Genomic DNA, 15,202 nt, shown 5'->3' on the forward strand with positions numbered 1-15,202 from the left:
GAAGGGTCAAACAGGAGAAGAAAAACAAGTTGGCAACGAAAGGGCTAAGAATCACCCAAAAGTACTTTTTGTTTGTTTCTTTGTTTAAAAGAGTGGCCTTTGGGGCTTCATTGCAAACATTTGTGGGTAACATACAATTTGATTTTTGGCCACTTTTTCTAAAAAGGAATACATTAGTACCCAATCAGTATGTACTACAGACCCCATTTTTCAAAAGCCAAGCCATAAAAAAGGATATTTCTATGGTAGTTTTTGTTATGTTTTGTTATGTGAGTGATGCCATGAAACTCTGGGTAGGTTGCACAGACTTCCTGGGGTCTGCAGACCACCAGTTGGGAACCAGTGCATTGCTGTATTGTATCTAGGCTGTATATGAACATTACAGAAAAAAGTCAGGATTATCAGCAACTCTATACCGATTTTCTACATTGTTAATCTTGAAATTCTGGAAAGACGAAACAAACTACAGCACTACATTTTCAAGTTTCCTCATCCTTTTTCAGTGATTCATTTATAACCAAATGGCTATATATGGCAATATACTAGGGACAAACACTCTGTGGGCAAACAGATCATGTTGGGTGGGGTGGGGGGAGTGACATGGGGATTAAATTAGTGAACATTTTACATGTTTTTCTTTTTCATTCTACTAAGAGCATAGTTCTAGATTCAAGGAAGAATTCTATCAAGATTCTTATAAGCACATTGTCAAAGAGCTTGATTACAAGAAACCACTACTAGCCTTCCTATTTCAAGATATAAATGCTTATTAAAGGGGAGACAAAGGCACTGCATAGCTATCACACAGTAAATACCTTGTGCAATGTCTTTCATAGCAACTAGATGATTTTGGAGAAGTTTACCCACATTCTAAACGCTTCACTTATTTTTCTTCCTTAGGACCTACTGCCATCTTGTGGTAAACTAAAGAGTACAAGTTTCCTTGTGCTGTACAGAGCTTTAGTTTGTAAGAACTATATACAATTCAAATGCAAAACATTTAGTATATGTGCATCACAGCAAAGTCATATCAAGTACAAACTTACTCATTCCTGAGCATTCCCTGTCTCCATCCCAGACGTTCGATACTGCATGCCCCGTCAACAGCAGGTTAATTAAGCTTTGGCTTAATATGAAGAAAACAAGCTTTTAGATTTGCAATTTGCATTAACATTTTTCTAAACAAATTAATTTTGATGGCACTACAACTTTTTTCTTGAAAAGCACATAGGGAGATAAAGCAAGCTACAACATGCACTTAACTTTCTTCAGAAGGTCTAGGTTCAATTTCAGTTCATCTGGTATAAAATCATACCTCTAACACAATGGGTGCTAACAATATGAGATGCTTCCAGATGAAATGATAAAAAAACCACTGTCCCACATATTCACCATCAATTCCTTTGTAATTTATAATGGCTGAAACGGTGTTTCTAAAGTATGATTTGTTCAGAAAACAGGCAGTACTTTCCTTAAGGAAAGTATAGGACTAACCAGAGCTTACCTTCCATGACCATACACTGGATCTATTAATGGCTCAGTTGAATCTTCAATTTCATTTTTTATGTTTTCAATGCCCTAGAAAACAGGAACGCTTTCTGGTATATTTACTGGCATAGTTGCCACATCTTCCTGCTAAGAAATATTTTTTTTCTTTTAACAAATAAGCAACCCTTAACATTTTGTCAACAAACCTAAATATTAGTATCAGGAAAAACTGATACATATGGTTAGTTTGCCCTTCATTTTGACTAACTTGTTCCAGCAAGATAAATGAATTGCCATTCAGGCTGTCACTGAACAAGCAAAGGATCAAACTGGGCATAGGACAGAGGGGCGCATGCAAGTCTTGGCCCCAGTGATCATAAGAGAAGCCAGCTGCTGTTTAGATCTTTGTAAAATGACCCCAAAAGTCTGAATGAGTTAAAAAAACCACACACCATATTTTTCCGGGTACAGTATAAAACGTCCCCATGTATAAGATGACCCCTAGTTTTTTTAACCCAAAATTAAGAAATTAAATTGTTTAGCTTTTTGGGGGGATGGGGAAAGTCACTTCCGCCAATCGCTCACCCGCCTGCCCGCCACTGCCAATCGCTTGCCACAACCACTGCCGATCGCACACCTCGCCGCAGCCGCCAATTGTTTGCCCGCTTGCTGCTACCAACAGCCCCTGTGCCCACTTGCTGCAGCTGCCAATCGCCTGCCCGCCTCACCTCAGTTGCCAATCACTTGCCCAATTGCCACAGCCACAACCAATCGCCAGCAGGCCTTGCCGCAGCCACCAAACACCCGCCCAATCGCCGCTGCCAATCTCCTGCTTGCTGCTGCCATTAATCGCATGTCCCCCCTTTGCATTCACTATGCCTAATTTTTTTTAAGTGAGACACTGCTGTCATACACACTGTGAGGTTGGGAGAGTGGGGTAGGGGTAGTGATTCTTCATTCTTTTGCTTAGTGTATGTGCAAAGTTTTTGTGTCAGCGTTGCGACGATAGGTTCTTTATTTTTCTGTTTGTTTTTGTTCACACGTTCTTGATTTAATTGCTTAGAAGCAGCTCCCACAACTCAAAAACCTGTTAAGCCAGGGTTCCTACTTGCAGGGAGGTTTCACAGTACATTCAGTCAAACAAGCTTAAAAATGCCCTTCAAACCTATGCACTAATCTAAGATCTAAAAAGCAGCTGGCTTGGGGACACCCCCTCCACCCACCCCATCCATGATTAACAAGTGCCTATACAAAGCTCAAGGTTCTCCCACAGTGTAAAATTAACAGTTTACAGTATTAAAACATCTAATTGTAGATTATGAAACCAAAATGGGAAGATCAGGCCAAACAACAGAAAGTTAATATATATGCCTGCCTCATGCAGGCATACACATGGTACTGAAAGTGATGGGATGGAGGAAACAAACCCCTTTAATCCCCTTCCTTCCTTCTTCTTTTTCTTTTTTTGTTAGTTTAAGAAAACAAACATTTTAAAAAATAGAAACAAACCTTTGTCAGTATCACAGAATACAGAAAAAGCAACACTCCAAATTTATTTGTCCAGACTGAATACTGATTCCAAACTGCTTCTTTGAAATCAGGAAAGCTTGTGAATGACTGCTTGCTGAAGATTGAAAAGAAAAGTCCATTAGACATGGTACTGAGCTTTGACAGAGTTCAATTTTGTATTTGTTAGCTGACTAGCAACAAAATGCAAGATAACGTAAGGTGCAACTGAATGCTTAAGGCATGCAGTAGTATCTGTGACCAATACATTTGCAACACAATTAGCAGCAACTTTCTTAATGGAGAAAAAATAATGGTTATAGCATGTACACAGTACAAGTAGTGTCAATATGGCAGCACGCGTCACAATTTTAGAAGCCTGGTTTTGATTTTTCACCTGAAAAGTTCTCATACGACAGTGAAAATTGGCAGATGTTAGATTTAGGTCATCACAACTTTAATGACTACTTAAAATTTTGTTCTTGTTGGTAAAGACACAATGGGCAGATAGTAGCATTTGCTCTTATAAACAAATATTCTCAAATGGCAAACGCCTAATTAAGCTAATAGCCCCATATTGAACTCAGTTCAGAAAGCTGTAAGTACAGAAAACTGCATGCCTAATGCTGTGCTTACACAATGTTCCCTTCCATCACAAACCCCATACATTCAACTGGTGGTGTAAGTTCAGGTGCCCTTTCTTCACTCCTCCCTAGAGTCGAATTGTGCAGAGAGAATTCACTTAGATACCTCTCACAGCACAGGCCCATTGACATGTCCTCAAGTGTGAATCACTGATTAGTGGGGATATGGATCTGTACAGCTTTCATTCCCAACTTAGCTTTTGAGCATCTGGGAAGTGTAACCTGAGTTCACATTAAGATAGATACTGCTGAATTGTGGTGACTGAGTAAGAAATTGGATTGCTTAAAACCATGCAGTTTTTTCTAAATACATGTGGCTCTCAGAACAATTTTGTATTCAGGCCACTTGAAATGTTCAACCATGACTCTTCTAGGCTAATGCTGAAATTTTAAAATAAGCACCTGAATTAAAGCAGCAACAAAATCAAGTTAAAATTACAGATTTGGATAGTCACAGTTGTTTTGATCTTAAAGCAATAGCTTTCTTGAGCCTAATTATCTTTTAAACCTTGATGTTCAACTGCATTAAGTATGAGGCTTACACCTGAAAGAAGTTTTGTTTACTGGGGAACTACAAGATAGTGTATTTTAAGTGTTCCAACATGTTACTTACTGAATTAATGAATGAAATCGCTCAAAGCCAAGCTCTTCGACAGCCAAGGCAGCTATACACAAGAGACACTTTTCAGCACTACACATGGCAAAAAGTGACACAAGAAACACACAGCAAGCTAGAATACTTCCAAGTCTTTCATAATTTAACCCCAGCCCCCACCCTCTTTTGGACCCATTTCCACTTGTATAGTTACATGGCACAAGCCAATTTAATGTAACCCAGTTAGGTCTCCACAATACAGGTACAAACAATTTAGCAATATTGAGTCTAGACTAGCAAACCATTAGTTCAATAGTCTTGAAAACTTTCATGTTTTGCATAAATTATGACAACCACGGCCGGGAGGTCACCAAGTGCAAGCAAAATGAACACACAATTCTGCTATTTGAGTAAATTTTCCACAAGAGCAAGCGAGTAGTCATACAGATAACTTCAGAGCAGAACCGTGTTAAGACAGCTGTATTTTCATTCCATTTCTCTCAACACATTTTGCTTAAGAACAACTAATTAGAAAAATGTATTTTAAGCAATGCTCTTTTTAAAGATAACTATCCTCTATTATTCTACTCAAGTATGTGTTAAGTAACCCAACAGTAGGAAAAAATACAGCATTTAGTGCCTTCCTAGGTTCAGACTTTATACCACCTTTCCCTCATCCTCTGTAATTAAATTAGAAGTGGGTTTTTCCTTTACCCAACTGATGCCTTCCCAGTTAACTAATGTGTTGCCAAGTATTAGTGAAATGGGCTCAGCATAACATCATACCTGCATGGGAACCACATATATGTTGCTTTGAGTGACGTGAGAAAGAATATAATATACAGTGGAACCTCGGGTTACGGACGTAATCCATGACAGAGGCACATCCACAACCTGCAGCTTTTGCATCCTGAAGTGCCGCGTCTGCACAGGTGTGATTTGGTGCTTCTGCACATGCGTGAAGCGTGATTTAGCGCTTTTGCGCACGCACAAGGGGCAAAACCCGGAAGTAAACTGATCCGGTACTTCCGGGTTTCCCGCAGTCCGCAACCCGAAAACACGTAACCTGAAGCGGCCGTAACATGAGGTATGACTGTAATATAAAACTCAACATCCAGGAAAACTAGTGCAGAAACTAATGTTATCTGTATCACTGTTAATATGGGGTCTTAAGGAAAAGGTGATAGCGGCAGCTTCTGCAATTCTTATTACATGACAAGAATGACAAGCCCTCAAAATCAGACTAGCAGCCTTACTGCAGTGGCTCCCAAACTTTCCCTTCCTCATGGAACACTTGAATGTTGCAGAGAATGTTGGCAGACTATTTAATTATTTTTCTGCCTGCTGTTGCAATTTATAATGTGCTGTGCTTAATGATCTGATTTTAATTGTACTTTTACAGACATGCTTTGGACCACCTGAATGAAGCTCAGGGACCACCAGTGGTCTGCAGATCACTGTTTGGGAACCCCTGCCTCAGTGAAAAGTGTTCTAAGATTAATTACTGCACCAATTAATTATTGCACCAATCACATCCAATAAAACCAATTAAATTATGAACACCACAACCTGAGGGACTTATGATATAAAGGTATTTCTGAACCTGTGAATTAGCACTATTACAGTCAATGAATGGCAAACAAATCATAGTTGTGCACAACATAAAGCAGATGAAACAAGTAGACTTTGCATTGGCAATCTGTGGACCAGTTACTGTTGCCAATTTCACTGACCCTGCTGAACTGAATGGAATGGTAAGAACAGTATGTCAAGAGATGGACTATGATTAGAGGAACACAAGTACTGTTGGGAGAAAAAGTCCTGTATAAAACAGGAAGGTGTGAATTAAGTTGCCTGATTCATTATTTAAGGAAGTATAAAATGGGAAATGGGAAACTTTAATATAAAGTATCTGTACAAAAAACATGATTTACTAAAGTTCCGAGGGGTTGTTTTTTTGCAGCAAACAACACACTCCATAAAATGTATCAGGGCTCTATGGTTACTGGAATAAGAATCTGTTATAGTTTAGTTTCATCAGAAGTGTGTAGACAAACAAGGGAAAGTCGCTGACTTTTCAGCTAACAGTTTTTCCCCATATCTGTTCTTTATATTTAAATTTATATAAAGATATTGCCCTGGGTCATAGTTTTTCAGCCACAGAAGACTCCAATATGTATGCAGAGAAGCATGTGAATGGGAAGGTAAAAACTGCCAGTTTTCCCTTCCAGCAGCTCCCCTTTGGGCCCTTTGGGAGGCTGCCACCAGAAGGGGGAACTGAAAAGGCCTTATGAGGAACACTTTTTGTGGTACTTTGCATATATTCCTAAATATACATGCCTTTCTTCCTACAAGAAGTTGTAGCTTCAAAATTGGTATGCATTGAGGAAAATGAAATTTGAGTAAAAGTCAAATACAAAAAACATGCCTGACGGGCAAAATGCAGGCAGGTGATCTGGTGTTAGTGTAGAGAGGAAGGAGAGGAAGCAGAAAGTTACAGGTGTTTATTTTCCTTACAAACTAGAAGAAAGTATTCTGTATAGCAAGTTTCAATATTACATCCCATTTTATGAACTCAAGGCCAATTTCTACACTGTATTTTACAGTCACTTTGTGCAACCAGGAACTCAAGTCAAATCCCTCCCTCAAATTTAATTCACTGTATGACAGAGACAGCAGTGTGAGAAAGAATACCAGGCTAAATCTTAAAAATGACAATCATCAGTGTGTGTGTGTGTGTGTCTGTGTGTGTGTGTGGAAGTCCCTGTTGCGATGTGTTTTGACTTGCCTGCTGATGAAACTGAGTGTGTGATGATTGATAATATTGTCATCTATCAGTTTTAGACCTCTTTAGTAGTAGCAGTTGCTTGGACATTGTCCTGTTTGCCTCTGTATAGTTCTACCCTTATTTCAGACATTGTGGATGATTCCAATGTTTAACTAGTGATGACACTGCAGTATTTAGCTGATGATATTGTGAGGTTTAGCTGGTGATAACATTGCAGTGTTTAACTGGTGAGTTATTGCAATGTAGAAAACCAGTTATTGCCTAGCCCTTACACAGATTTTGATTCACGATACATTGTCAGCTCAAATATTATGAAACAATGATCAAACTGGTTTTGGATGATATGTTGATGTATCACCCAGCCCTACTGTAAGGAACAAGAGCAAGTCCCACTATGTGAGCAGATGCCCACCTGTGTAATGTGAGATGTCACCAAAAGTTCCCTGTATTGAATAAGTGTGGGTTTGCTTGTTGGTTTTAAAAGCCAGACTCTTCGCATGTACTTAGAACCTGATAATGGATACTGAATACTTGTGTTACCGATATTTATTAAATATGTGCCCATTCTGTTGCAATTAAATCAGGAAAGAATAGAAAAGTACAAATCACGAGCTGCTGAAACTATGCTGGTAAATGTCACACAATTATGCAGAAGTAGATACCAGTGATAGGAATGTGGTGTTCTCTTTTACTAAAAGGTACCCATAATAGCACTTTTCAGAATGTCATAGAATTATAGTGGTTTTCCAGCATTCTCTTTTTTAAAGTAGCTTTTTAAATAAGAATATTTCAAAATGCAATGACATGATGATAAAGTGTATTTATGTGAGGGGGAAGGTTCAATTTCTCCTTTTATTTTTATGACCCACGTATGAATAAATTTACTTACTTAAGAGAAAATATTTTGACAAGAATATCAGAACACTAATCACATGCAAGAGCCTTTAAATTATTTCTCGTCATAGCAACTCTCCTCTAGTGACTGCCCATTGTGAATGACCTAATGATTTCATATTAAATTGACTGCAGGTGGAAACTAAACAAATGTGTTAAAACAACCCAAAGTAACTATGGAACACACAAGGGTAGTAAGATAAATTTAACAGCGAAAAGTTGTTTCCAAATCACTCACACTGGTCCTCTACATTTAAATATATATTTAATAGAACTGACAATTCATCAATCTTATGCTTAATAAATATTAAACTGATGAAAATTTGCATATGAATACTTCTGAAATTCTTAAGTTATGCACATGAAGCAGATAGAGGAATGCCTCTTCAATATTATGCCTCACACCTACAGCATTTCTAAATTATTGTATCAGAAAAATAGTGCTATACAGTCTGCTGCCTGATTCATTAGGGGCACCATTTTATTAAGTCAAAATGTGTTTATATAATCCAAATATTATAAACCTAATATTCAATAGCTAAGGGTTGCCTAGCACCATAAAATGGGATGCAACACTAGGCTTGAGTGTTTGTCAATGTCCTTAGATCAGGGGTGGCTAACCTGTGACTCCTCAGATGTTGTTGAACTACAACTCCCATCAGTCTGAACCAACATGGCCAATCATCAGGAATGATGGACTTCAGGAGAGGGGATGCTGCACAGGTTAGCCCACCCTGCCTTAGATCAATGGCACTTAAATGAGTCTGTATTGAGCTTAATTTTTGCAACTGAAGAACAACTAGTGCCAGGATAATGATCTGGTATATAATAAAAAGCATTCTTAAAAACAAAAGAATTTTCAAAAACAAAAGAAAGCTTGTTAACAAAACAAAACCAGTGTTCAGAATCATATTACACAAGGCATATCTTACAAGGCTGGTCCTCTTGGTGGCTTGACTCAGCAGAACTCTCAGAAATACTAGCAGTTTCTTCAGCAGTCCTTCCTCTTCGCCATGTTACCAAACAGTATGATTCTGAATTATCAGAGGAAGCCAGTTCCAAAATATCACTTAAGGTATGACAGAGGAGATTCTTCTGCTCTTCCTCTGAAATATTCCAAGTCAGAACAAACACAAATTTTGACATTGAACTTGCATGCAAAACATCTGGCAATGTTCATACTACTCAGGGTTTTCCTTAAACCCTGGCAGCTTTAAGGCAGGCTAGGAGAAGGATTGGCAACTGGTGGTTTCCAGGTCAAATCTACCGGCATATCTTGAGGCTACCTAGACACCTAATCTACCAGTCCAATTTTTCTACTTAATTCAGCAGGGACAGGAGGATAAGAGTACGAAAATGGAACAAGGGAGGCATGATGCGGAGCAGAAAAGATCTGTTTACAATTCATGTTATGATCACAATACAAATGAGTTCAACCTTAAGAACCAGTTTTTCTTTGCATTTATAATTTGACAACTTTGGCAGATTCCAGTTCACTGTTTTTTTCTATGGGGGGAACTAAACATACACACAATTAATTTCTACTAAGCCTTAGAAAATCAAGGGTAATGGGCAAAGGTTCTTTATTCATCAGAGTTCAAAGTGCCTCCACTTATCCTAATTGAATACAATGATCAATGAGGATAAGTCCACCTTCTCCAGTCCTAAGATAAGAGAAACAAGTTCAGCAGAAACAGTAAGACAAACTGTGTAGTAAGAATAAAGAATATACAGTGACATTTCTGCCACTTGCCTAATTTACATGACAATTCCATTTGCAGGATTTGGACTTTATTGAGCCCCACTTAAATTTTGTAATGCTGAATTCTATATCCTCTATTTCAAAATCAGCAGCAAATAATGCATTTGTACACTAATTGTAACATCAAATTACTGCAGAAGCATATTGCTAATAGCTCATGAATAATAGTGAATTATAATTTAGCTTAGCACTGTGTAATTTGCTGGCAAGTACTATATCAAAACCCTCTTGTGGAGGTAGGTTTATGGTTACCTTGACATTGTCTCCAGGTAGATTTCTCACAAGTAAAAAGCTTCTTCAGAAGGAATGCCTTATATTAAAGATAACATTGACATATCAGATATGTATGATTTGTTCTTCAGTGGTGCAAAGTGTTCCATTTTCAATATCAGTTTAACTTCTTTTTTAAAAAATAAAATACATTCCTAGTTACAGAAGTCCTTTTTCCCTATGCAAATGTACAATTTACTTTTTTGCTCACGATCACTAAATTATTTACATAGCTACGGGATTAGAAATTGCTTTACTATAACAGCATGATAAATTTTCTCATGCAATTATATCATTCTCTCCGAATCTTACAAATGTTTGAAGCATTTGATGGCCAATTTAGAAGACTAGATATCTGCCCCTACCTAAAACATAAAATGAACTTTATCAAGAGTTAAGTGCTGCAGGAACTCACGGAACAGGTTAGTTCTCAGATCTATATCTGCAACTGATTTAAGTAGGCATGTTGATTTTATGTATTATATTAATGCTGCAGACAACAGTGGCTCAAAACAGCAGCACTGGTAGTGTTCAATCTGTACTACTTCAACAGAGAATAATCACCTAAAGTAAACCCAACCAATATATATTTGTCATAGTGTTTACTTTAGGTTTTTACATAAGCCAAAGGACAGAAGGCAAAAATAGGTATGTTTCAAATTTACATAGTTTCCACAAGCTTCTATAGTATTACCTGAATGGGTGCAATCACAGCGCAAGGGCCTCCTTCAAATTGTTCTAATGCAGTTGATTCTGATTCACTAAATACAAACCCTAATAGGAGGAACCAAAATAATGGATTAGTTGTTTCCAAAGAAAAATGTCCATTAATAGAACAGTCTTTCATACTTATTCCTTGTCAGAGTCAAACTACTGAGTTCTACTTTCAATATTCTGTCTCTGCCTAATAAAACTCAAACAACCCTGCTCAGTTCTTTTAACGGTATCAATTCATTGTACTGATGTTTTCAAGAAGCTGCATCAACCCCAGCCTAATTTTCAGAGTGGTAGTAGGTAATTATCATTTCCTAGTGTTTATATCCTTACTTATCCTACCTTCTGTTAGAAATGTGCAAATGTTATTCAGTCTGGCTTGGCAAAGGCCATCAAATCCTCATTCCAATACAAGTGCTGCAGTGACGGGCATACCTTTATTGTATCAATATATATACAATATATATGCACATATACATATATATCACTACATTTCTTCTTAAACCAGAACCTAAGCAGGTTCCAACATTGTAAAAGAAATCTTTTTCTTAATGTTTTAAGGAAAAGTCCTGGGGACAAAGTATAAATAAATGACTGGGGGCGAGGGAGTGGAAACCTACATGGTAATGTCCACATACCGGGGGGCGGGGCGGGGGAGAGGACACAGTCATGGTCTCATCAAATGACTACCTTCGACTGGGTTCAACAAATAATAAATTCCATCTGAACACAGATATCCTAACTCCCCAATGATACATTCCAGCCACACACAAAAACTGTGCTCTGCAGTTTTGCTCAATTTTGTATTGAACTCCATGCACTTTCTAGGTCATATTCAATCTAGAGCAGTGTATTGCTTTGACACAAACGAGGTATTGGAGTGAACAGAGTGTACAAATATGTCGCTTTTGCTTAGCTTTTCCAGTAGCTAAATGGAACCATGAAACAAACCAAAAACAATGGATACAAGTTTCATCTGCCATTTCAATATAATGGATGAATAAGGTATTTTTACAAGACACAAACATTTACAAGGATACTGTAGGAAATGGTAAACAAATACAGTCCATCTCTGAAGAAGGTCAACATAAAAAGCAAGACTTGCATGTAATTCCAAGGACTCTATGAACTTTTTAAAAAGCGTATTTAGGGGGAATATTTTGAATGTGAGTACTGAAGATTATAGTCACAATACAATGTTAGAACAAACTTGTATTGAGCTCAGCAGTAGCTCTAAAATTGTTATATGATAGGATAGCAAAACAAGGCCAGGTTTTCTGACTTGACAATAACTGAAGCTTATATTAACACAAAGGCACTGTAAAGCTTGAAAGCTTCTATTCCAGTCCATGCGAATTGCTGTGGTGAAAGGGGTTGGGAAAAAGCTGCAATAGAACCAAAACCAGAAGAATCCAACTTAGGGGAGAAGGAAGTGAAGAATAAAATATATTAACCAAGTCAACAGAACAGATGGTAACAGTCATCTATTTAACAGACACCGCAGCGTATACTGTATTTGTGACAGAGGTATTTATCCTGTTTTACCAGAAATCTTCTAGCAGGTCACACAACTTTCTCATATATCACAAAACAATTTTTCCATCCTGTGCAAACACAGAAATTGCAGCTGACTATACCCCCAGTCACTCAAGTTCACACACTGTCTACATGAGTGAGTACACGCGAATGTGATTTATTATGTACACAAATGGACCAGGGTGGTGATTGAAATGTTTTTTATCCAACCTTTGCAAAAAGAAAATTATTCTTCAAATTAATTACTTAGCTGGGATTTCTTCAACTTACGTTTCTTTCTTATTGATCCTTCAATTATAGGCACAAATATTTTAAATTATAACCAAACAAGCTTGCACTTCTGACCAAATTATTTCAGTACAGCCAGTAAATACTAATTTAATAGCCTGAAATACTGCCAGTCAAAGTGAAACTTTTTTAAAGAAGAAGAAGCAAAGAGAAGGCCAAGACAACTTTATGATTCATCCCTTTTTTTTGGTCAACACATTTCAGAGATTTGGAATTGTTCATCCATGAGATTTCCTGTCCACTGTTGCCAGTGTTTTTCTGAAGGCAACACGGAGCCCTAACATAACCCTAATCTGCTCATAAAAACAAATTCATTGATTAGCTCCTTAAAACAGACAACTGCCAGAACATACTACTTGCCCTTCCCTTTCTTATCAACATATCCAGCTGAGAGGTCCCTCAATCAAACAGACTTTAATATAAAAGCACTGACAGCAGCAGCCAAACTACAGAACCTAAGATAATAGCTTAACAATAGCAAGTAACATAGTGACAAGCACATATAAGCTCCGGAATGTTAACTGAGCATGCACACATACAGAGAAATGCAATCAATGCAATACCCGTTTATAACATTCCTCTCTATGTAAAACAGGAAAATAAATTTAAAAAGCTTTCATGTGCATGCACACTTCTTCAGATATCTGGTATCTGAAGAAGTATGCATGCACACAAAAGCTTATACCCAGAAGAAACTTAGTTGCTCTCTAAGGTGCTACTGGACATTAATTTTTTTTAAAAAAAATATTTTGACTGCATAAGACCAACACGGCTACCTACCTGAATGTAAAACAGGAAATAAAAGGAAAATAGCCGTTCCCAAGAGGGGACAACATAATGCATGATTATTGTTTCAGCAGCCAACACACAAAGGAGAACAGTTGTAGAAAAATAAAGGACAAATCACATTGGTCTAGAATGCAGATCACATCAAACCATAGTTTAAACAGGCTGTAGTGCTACTGCACACTGCTCAAAGTTCCTGTGGTGTTCTTCTCCTGCTCCTGCTGCTATTGCTCCACAGACAAAACAAGCCAGAGTCTGGCCTATTATCTGAACCCAGGCTCATTGCTTGTTTCTTTCAAACCAACCATGAACAGAAATCAAGGTTTGTTCTTGGTTTAACCCTCGTGGTGTGGCTTGAGAAGAACAAACCACAAGCCCAGGTTTGAACAATATGACAAGCCAAATTTTGGCTTGTTTTCTTTGTGGTGCAGCAGGAAGATTGAAGGAGGACCACCTTAGGAACCTATGAGCAGCATATACCACCTCACTGCTCATTCACATTGAACCACAATCTATTTTTAATGTGATGTATGAAGTAGGCCACTGGAAGCAAACAGGAGCATTTCTATAACACCAACACATTTTGAACATGGTCATAACCACAAATGCATATTTTATTGATGATGAAACATGAACTGTGGCCAGAACTGAACTGAGGAGAGCAATTAGCAGCAGCATTCTGCTGCAAGAAGCCAAACTTCCAACTAATTGTTCTTGTTCTCTTCCCTCAGTTACCTTTTATTGCAAAACAAATTATTTCATTAGAGTGGTTTGCCATGCATCTGATATTCAAGTTGATGGAAATGATGGAATGGGCTAAGACAGGCTTCCTCAACCTCGACCCTCCAGATGTTTTGAGACTACAATTCCCATCATCCCTGGCCACTGGTCCTGCTAGCTAGGGGTCATGGGAGTTGTAGGCCAAAAACATCTGGAGGGCCGAGGGTGAGGAGGCCTGGGCTAAGATATTGTCAATCCAGAAACAATAACTTTAGGGGGTGCCTTTTTTTGTAGATCTACCAAGGGGTTAGTTACCTGGGTACAACATTTGGAATGGTGGAGACGATGTATACTGCAAAGGCAAGAGTAACTACACATGTTACTGCCCAATTAATTCATTTAACATGTTTACATTTCCATTTAACTTATCAGTGCTACATGAGCATATACTGGTTAAGTCGCACCAGCAGCTATTTTAACTGGGCTATAGGGCTGAATCATCTTGTGGTGTCCACAAAATTTAGCAATTTCCAATTACAGAATTGCACTTCTAAAAGGACATTATAATATATTGTCAAATGAAAAATACGGAGAAATTAAAATGAGGACCATATTAACTTTCTAGAAAGATTACATGGATGATTCCTAAATGCTGTTTTTAGAGGGAGCTTTCGGTGCCATGCCCAAACACAGTGATGGGATAAATATTTGCACTTCATTGTTTCTATTGCCAGTGCTGTAATAAGCAATTCAAAGCTTTTATTAACCTCTTGGGAATCAGTAGTATGGACACAATCCATAATTTCTTTCTACCAAGATCACAGCACATCAACTTTTAGGTTACAAAAAAAATCTCCCAAAGCAAAACAGAAAGAACAGAATAACTTGTAAGGTTTTTATATTCATTATTCATGGACAAGCTGTTGATAGCAGTGTTTGCTATCAATGCAATCAATGCTGCATCATTATATGCATAGAGTAAGCCAAAGTCAAGCTTAGAGGAGAGGAAATGTTGAAACCTTTTTCTACATATTCCACAGCAATCTAGACTATAAATGTGAAATTATACTAAAAGGATAATTTACATCCCAAGTCCATGCAGTACTTAGAAGAAAGCCTTGCTAACAAATCAAAAAGTATTTCAGATTCTTGGGCAAGAGCACCAATTTTCCAGCCCTGTGAAACCAGACCAAAAACATAACACGTAATAT

At 37.8% G+C, this 15,202-nt stretch overlaps 1 protein-coding gene across 1 annotated transcript in view; it reads right to left on the reverse strand.

The window, feature by feature from the left end:
• The window catches only part of MINDY3 (MINDY lysine 48 deubiquitinase 3), a 31,432-nt gene that overhangs the window by 14,093 nt on the left and 2,137 nt on the right, over positions 1-15,202 (reverse strand). Inside the window, exons 3-9 of the mRNA XM_081882577.1 lie at positions 10,642-10,721; positions 9,930-9,987; positions 8,848-9,021; positions 4,252-4,303; positions 2,998-3,112; positions 1,505-1,578; positions 1,047-1,126 (exon numbers count right to left, since the gene is read on the reverse strand). Of these exons, the coding sequence (XP_081738703.1) occupies positions 1,047-1,126; positions 1,505-1,578; positions 2,998-3,112; positions 4,252-4,303; positions 8,848-9,021; positions 9,930-9,987; positions 10,642-10,721 (633 nt within the window). The remainder of the gene's footprint in view (positions 1-1,046; positions 1,127-1,504; positions 1,579-2,997; positions 3,113-4,251; positions 4,304-8,847; positions 9,022-9,929; positions 9,988-10,641; positions 10,722-15,202) is intronic.

The sequence above is a fragment of the Podarcis melisellensis genome (assembly GCF_964234715.1).
Source record: "Podarcis melisellensis genome assembly, chromosome: 12".
Classification (NCBI taxonomy): domain Eukaryota; kingdom Metazoa; phylum Chordata; class Lepidosauria; order Squamata; family Lacertidae; genus Podarcis; species Podarcis melisellensis.